Source organism: Leptopilina heterotoma, unplaced genomic scaffold (genome assembly GCF_015476425.1).
Source record: "Leptopilina heterotoma isolate Lh14 unplaced genomic scaffold, ASM1547642v1 Lhet_569, whole genome shotgun sequence".
In the NCBI taxonomy this organism is placed as follows: Eukaryota; Metazoa; Arthropoda; class Insecta; order Hymenoptera; family Figitidae; genus Leptopilina; species Leptopilina heterotoma.
In genome coordinates this window covers 338,469-345,911 of record NW_025111126.1, presented here as the reverse complement: position 1 = coordinate 345,911, position 7,443 = coordinate 338,469, and the positions used below count along the sequence as shown (strand labels likewise).

At 41.3% G+C, this 7,443-nt stretch overlaps 1 protein-coding gene across 1 annotated transcript; it reads right to left on the bottom strand.

Annotated features, from left to right (window-relative positions):
* Positions 1 to 6,837: 6,837 nt before the first annotated feature.
* Positions 6,838 to 7,233, bottom strand: LOC122508758 (DNA-dependent metalloprotease SPRTN-like). Its single transcript, XM_043622280.1, has one exon. It carries the CDS (start codon positions 7,231 to 7,233, stop codon positions 6,838 to 6,840), a length of 396 nt encoding a protein of 131 aa, XP_043478215.1.
* Between the last annotated feature and the right edge of the window lie 210 nt (positions 7,234 to 7,443).

The window sequence follows — 7,443 nt, the reverse complement described above, 5'->3', positions numbered from 1 at the left end:
TAAACTTAAGTTTAAGTGCGGACTATCTAAAAGTTAATATTAAGAGCTTAAATTTTTAGGGAATTTTTTTTATTAATTTGGAAGCATTCAAGCCCCTGGGAGCAAAGAAATTCGAAAAAAACCTTTTTAAGGACCACCCTAGTGCTCACACTTGTCCCGGACAAGTGTCTTGAGATTACTGGAATAACTAATCACGCTGTTAGAACAATGGGAACCATTCAGTTAACTATCGACAATGTTCTGGTAGAATTTCACGTCGTCAAAAACTGTTTTCCCATTTCGACCCATGGTATCCTTGGAAGACCATATCTACGACAGGTCCAAGCCCAAATTTCTTTTAGGCATAACACCCTTGTGACCATATCTTCCCCAGTGACCCCTATCAATTTTGTTGATAAGGAATTACTGAAGGCTAAAAAAACTTTAAGATCTGAAATCAAACCGTTTGCTCGAGTCCTACGCATCAAATCTCGCACAAAAACCCCAGTCGCGATAGACATAATAAACACAGGGTTAAAAGAAGGATATCTTTCTCGAATCGAAACCCAAGAAAGACTTTACCTGGGTGAGGCCATTGTCACAAATAAGGATGGTGTATGCCACGCCATGGCAATTAACACTACCGAAAATGACATTGACATAACCCTTAAGCCTCAGCAGTTAATCCCGTTCGATTTCTGTAAATTCCCCGGTGAAGAATTTACAGATTCTGAGGCAAAAGGCACATAATTCGATTCGCAACAAACCTATTCTGAGAGTCATCAATGTCAAGAATGCGTTATACTTGGTTCATTTGGCCCCAGACGAGCGAAAAATCGTATTAGGATGGGCGGAAGACTATGCTGACATATTTCATTTAAATGGTGAACTACTATCGTGCACTCACCTTAACCAGCATAGAATTCCGACCATCGACGATAAAGTCATTCACAAGAAACAATATAGGTCCCCTGTCGAGGCCCTTGAACAAATTGACGTTCAGTTATTAAAGCAGTTTAATAGCGGAATTATAGAACATTCTAATTCCCCATTCAACTCGCCACTACTGATCGTCCCAAAGAAACTTGACGCGTCGGGTGAGAAAAAGTGGCGGGTTGTGGTAGACTACAGAGTCCTAAAAGAAAACATCATAGGAGACGCTTTTCCACTGCCCAACACAACCTCAATATTCGACCGGTTGGGCACCGCACGCTACTTTACCGTTTTTGACCTTGCCAGTGGTTTCCATCAAGTGGAAACTCACCCAGACGATAGGCACAAAACTGCCTTTTCATCTCGCAATATAATGGTCACTATGAGTACAAGCGGATGCCCATGGGCATAAAGAACGCTTCGCCTACATTCCAACGACTACTAAATAATGTTTTAAGTACTATGCTCGATGATCAAGCGTTTGTGTACTTAGACGACATTATAATTTACTCTGACACTCTTGAAGAACACGACATACGAGCACGTAGACTATTCAACTTTATTTATATGGTCGCGAGTTCGTTCTAGCCTGTGATTTTGAGCCGGTACACTGGATGACCTATATCGATAATCCGGGACCACGAATTCAAAGATGGAGAATTCGTCTTCAGAATTATCAATATAAGTTCGAATATAAGCCCAGAAAAATCAATAGGATTGTTGAAGCGTTATCAACAAATCCTGTTGACGAAGAAAACGGGTCGAATTCAGATTCCAGTTGGTCAGAATCATTCTCCTTGGATCTCGAAAAGCCAAAATCTCGGAAAAGGGCAATCACTCGTAAAACGGAATCCAGTGATGTCGAGCCAAGCGAAAAGGTGAAGACATGTCGGGCATTACCTATAACGCGTTCCTCAACCAGCGAAGCGAAAGAAAGTGCGCGAGTGAACCCAAGGGATAAAGAAAGAAAGTCCGAAGGAACTGAAAAAGCCAGCGCGTCAACAACCCGACAGCGATTTGGTAGTTTACAAGAAAAACTCAAACCAAAACAAACGAAGCCACTGACCTGGACCTTCCTCCAACCTTGGGACTACACAGAAGTTTTTTATTCCAAAACGTTCAGGAAAGGAACCTCCTCGTCGACCCTCCGTTACCACGGCACCAAAAGGGGTAACGGAACCAAGAAAAACAATCTTAAAACGTCCAAAGAATCCTGAACCAAGTACCAGCTCAGGACAACCAAGCAGTTCAAAGGGTCCTCCTATTAAACTTAAGTCAAATCCCACTAAGACGGCTGCCAAGGAACCTCCTCGTCGAAGAATCGGAGGAAGGAACAGATGAAGATTCGGATCCCCGGTGTTCCGAGAAGACTATAGTGCTTTCCCTCATCTTCCTGTCCATACTACTCCATCAAAATGCGGGAATCAAGAAACTAAGGATCAAAACAGATTCCCGATACTTGGTGCAGAGCGTTGAGGAATGGATACCGAAATGGAAATAGAACGATTGGAGGACAACAGAGAACAAACCAGTAAAGAATAGGAAGCCTTACGAACGATTAATCAAGGCTATTGAACCTCTTGACGTTGTTTGGAAGCACATTCCTGGACATGAGGGCATCATTGGCAACGAGAACGCGGATCGTATTGCTAGAGAAGAAGCTCTGAAAAACCCAGAACCGGATTCATCGCCATCATCGGAATCGGAACCTGAGGAGTTACCTCTAGAAGAAATGATCATCGAAGGTCGACGCCAAATTGATAACAGCTATGACGAAACCAGCGAATCAGATGATCAGAACGCAGGACAACGATCACCGTCCAACGCTAAACAACTAATTCAGAGTGTATGAGACTCTGTCAATAGATTCGATCGATCGATTGCGAACGCTGGATTAAATTTCTCCAATCCAACAAACAACACTCTACTTTGGGATTACGAAGGCCTAGACCATAGTCCACGAAGACAATATGTTTCTGATGGTGAAGAAGATCAAGAACATCTGGACTATTAAGAATCTCTTGATCCTGCCGTTGGAACCGATGATAAACTCTCCAAAAGAGTAAAGAAATTTCTGGACGACTTCAATCGGAGTAGAGCGAAAAAATTAACTGAATCGGAAGAGTTTTCAAGTGAGCAACCTGAATTGCCCACCACGGTGGAAGAATCACAAAAGGAAACTCCTCTAACTAGCAAATCCACCAAACCAAGGAGACAAAGTACGGTAAGATTCAAGGATATCCCAGAAGTCTTTGAACATTCTATAGATGATCAAACGCTCCGAATGGAAACCGAACTATCTACTCCAGGGCCATCAACTATCCCACGTGCACAATCCACCCCATTCACGAAATTTAAGGATGAAAGTGTCAACACTAACCAGGAGATCACTGCGAGGAACCAGGGCATGAAACCCAGACGAATACAGGATACAGACAATGATGCTACGAACTTATTCTCAGTGTTTGGAGCACCTCGTTGCATTCTAACGGATAGAGGAGCAAGTTTTGTTAGCACCCTGATGCGTAAGTTGGAAAAAATCTTTGGCGTTAAACAACTTACGACATCTGGTTACCGCCCACAAACTAACGGGGCACTTGAGAGAAGTCACATCGAACTGACGGATTATATTAAACATTACGCGAAGGATTTTGACGATAGGGATCGTTTGCTTCCGTTCGCGATGTTTAATTATAATACGTCCGTTAATGAGGCAAACAATTTTACCCCATACGAACTCGTGTTTGGACATTTGGCTAAAGCACCTAGTTCGTTACCTCAAGGACTCAAAGTCGAAACGTATGGATCCTATCTGAAGGACTTAATTACACGGATGAACGAACTACAAAATTTAGCTGCTAAATATTTAGTTCGATCAAAACAACGGTCAAAAGAAATCTACGATCGTAAGGCACGACCTTTGAATGCCAAAATAGGCGACCAGGTGTATGTCTTTAAAGAAGTCCGGTCTAATAAGTTCGACAAGCGAGCAGAAGGACCATACACCCTTGCAGGATTCACAGAAAATAACAATGTGATCCTTGAAACCAAAAACGGTGAAAGATTCGCGAAGCATAGGGACAAGGTCAGAGCAACCAGATTATAAGACCTAGACCCTAGCTCTAGATCCGTTATTAACTTATTTTCTCATTTTAGACTAACTCAAGGAAAGATGCCGACTACTGCCATAACCATGCTATGCCTTTTCTCCATCCTAGTGTTGACAACGAAGCAGACCTATTCCCACGATGTGGAGATGACTACCGCCAGTGATCGTTACCAGATCACTCCTTTCAAGTCCAGCAGCGGGATATATTTCGAATATATCGGAGAAGTCAGGAGGTCCGTCAGCAACTGGAGGATTGCCGTATTCCTGGACGTGGGCAAGCAGACTCGATTCTTTGACGACCAAAGGAGCAGGCTGCAGCGACTAAAACAGCAGTGTAAACCTGATGAGGAATGGTGCAACGAATTAGTCGAATACTATGACTGGGAAGATAAATGGGAAATGGCCTCAGAACTTCAAAAACAGTTTCGAGTCCAGATCGAAGAATTGGAAAATATTAACAAGACCTTACCAACCAAGATGACCACCCAACTACGAGCAAGGCGTTCAGTCCCACTATTGGGATTTCTGGGAAAGATTCCAGGACCAATCGTCGGCGTTTTGACCTATGATGATGGAGAAAAATATAGTGCTGCCATCCAAGATCTCAACGAAGCCCAGTCCAACTTGTCACACCTGGTGGGAAACCAAACCCACGTAGTGAGATCACAACTCGATTCGCTGCACTCCCAGGTACAACAACATGGATCCTTGCTGAAGGAACTACAGGAACAACTCCAAGTCCTGATTGCCGTAGGGAGTACTAAGTCGAAAGCAGAAATGGAGAGAAGAAATCTAACATATGCCATCGCCAAGGCATTAAGATTGGGCCTCGATCACAACATGCAGGCCACTACCACTATGTTAGAAGCAGTTCATAAAGCCAGGAAAGGATATCTACACCCCGGCCTCATAACATCCGAACAACTGGAACCAATTCTGCGAGAACTGCAGGATAACCTCAAGGATGTTCAGTTTCCATTGACCGGACCTAGGATCAGCATCGACGAACTGATGCGAATCTCCACCATCACCTTCTTGTGCGAAAATCATCAACTTAAGGTCCTCATCGACATACTACTCCTAGAAAAATATAATTATCAAGCCTTTAAATTACACTCACTTCCGACCACTCAAGAAATGCTCGAAAATGGCACCGGAAGAGCATACATAAAATCTGAATATGATTACCTTATTATTGACGAGGATCAGCGAACACACCTCTTGTTAAAGGAGCAGGAATGGAATTTGTGCAAAACAACAACATCTTTTCACGCCTGCCTTAAAGGCCATTCCATGAGTCCAATCAAGATCATGCTGAGCGAAGTTGGGATCCTCAAAGTGGGTCCAGGGTGCTCTCTCAAAACCAAGAACGCCATAATTCCAGCCACCACCTCACAAGCTGGTCAATCAGAATTTATTTTTAAATCAGATCTACATTTAAACTTAACAAAACTTTCCCCAACACTACTAAAATATAATCACCTGCTTGAGAGTACCAGAGTCTTAACGAAGTCCATCCTCGAAATTAACCCGAAGTTATCAGCATTCGAGTTGAATTCCAAAACCCTAGATAAACTAGAACAACAGCTTTAAGAGTTCGCCTTACAGCAACATAATCAAGGAAGACACTCGACTTTGATTTACGTATCATATGGAGGAATTATTCTCCTATGTGCATTTCTTCTTATGTATTTGTGTCGATCACCGCTGAAAACTGGGACATATAAACTATCTCAATCAATATTCTCAAGGCCAAGAGATGAGAATATCCAAATGCCACAGCGAAGGAAACCGTTGATTAAAACTCCAACACACAAGGATATTGCTGGATTATACGAGGATGTCCCTTCTACAAGTAAAACCGCTGCCAACAAAGAAGTGACCGTACAATCAAGGACAACCTCAACCGAACCAACAACTACACCGAAAAAGGGGATAAAGTCTGCAACGTTCGAAGATAGGCCATCAGTGAAGATCAGATGACTAACCGAAGGGTTAGGTTTCAAGCTACGTGGGATCCAGGTAGAGGAGACTACATTGGGAAAGAATCACCAACCACCTTTTCGCCAGTAGTTCCCGCCAAATATAACCCCGCAAGACAACACGGAAGATCTTCGACTTAAAGAGGTTAGTGCTTACAACGACCCTAACAGACGTTCAAAATCGCCACCCGAAATAACCCGATTTCGCAGGTTTATCATGAAAGGAAAATATATATATAGGGTTTTTTTATATACACATATATATCTAAAGAAAAAAATTTTTTTTTCTAATTCAAATTAAAATTTTTTCATGCTTGATGTAAATTCAATATTGAAATCTTTTCTTATTCTAATAATATAAAGATTTTGTTTTAATTTTATTACTACTTGACTAAGAAAATTCCTATTTTATATAAAAGAAGATAGTTTAAAGAACTTATTTATTAAAAAAAAATTAATTAATTAAAACCTTAATTATGACAGATTTATTTTTATTTTATTTGTTTGTACAATGACAAAAAGGGGAGAAGCGTATCCTAAGTAGTCGTATAGTTAATCGACTATTTAATTTTAATCCACGAAGGTTTCGCGCAACGCTTTTGCCCCCTTATGCAATGGCCACTCTTTAATCCAGGCTTTCGAGAGTCAGTCATCCGTATAATGTATTTACAGCTCTTGCACTTCCACACGTACGGACGCAATTGGTAGATCACCTTTCGCGGAAGGTTGTGATAAGCGACTACCTAAAAAGGAAATTTTATGCATGTTTAACTTAAATGCATGTTTCACTTAATAATTTTGATAAAATACTTGAAACAACCTAGGTGGTTAATATCATGCCCGGTAGGGTCTAATTTCGTTAATGCGTTTCATCTCTTTCCGAAATTCGCCGATGTGACGGTAACTTTCAACGTCGTTCCTGTGATAGAACAGCTTAACATAAATCATCTCATGAAGTATTGTTCCAATCAGTTCTTCATGAGGAAGAAGCTTATGGATCTCCCAACTTATCCGAACTATGCGTAAGGGCAAGTCAGTATACCCAGAGGTCTCTTTCATCTTCCGTCCCCATGCTATCGTATATCCTGCAGCTGACAGTTTTCCATCAAAATATTCTTGATCCAATTGACCGTATAGGTCAGGCCGTCCATTAGTCGTGCGCGAACGCTCGGAAAAGACTAATCCCTCCTCTAATGGTAATTGTTGGGATCGGGTTGATCTGAGACTCATTTTGAAAACACCTGCGTATAAGTTAATGTTATATTAAAAAAAATATATATTTTTTTTCTTTAAATTTATACATTGTTTTAATCTTGCAAAGATGCCTGATTGAGTTCCCAAGAAAAGGCTGAGAAAACAGAATTTTACTTCTAATACCATTAAGGTCAATTTCAGGAGTGCCCTACTTTAAAGCCAATTTTGGAGTATTTGCGATAAAAA

Bases quoted from the DNA above. Each gene is read 5' to 3' on its own strand.
- LOC122508758 (XM_043622280.1), bottom strand. From the start codon at position 7,233: ATGAGTCTCAGATCAACCCGATCCCAACAATTACCATTAGAGGAGGGA.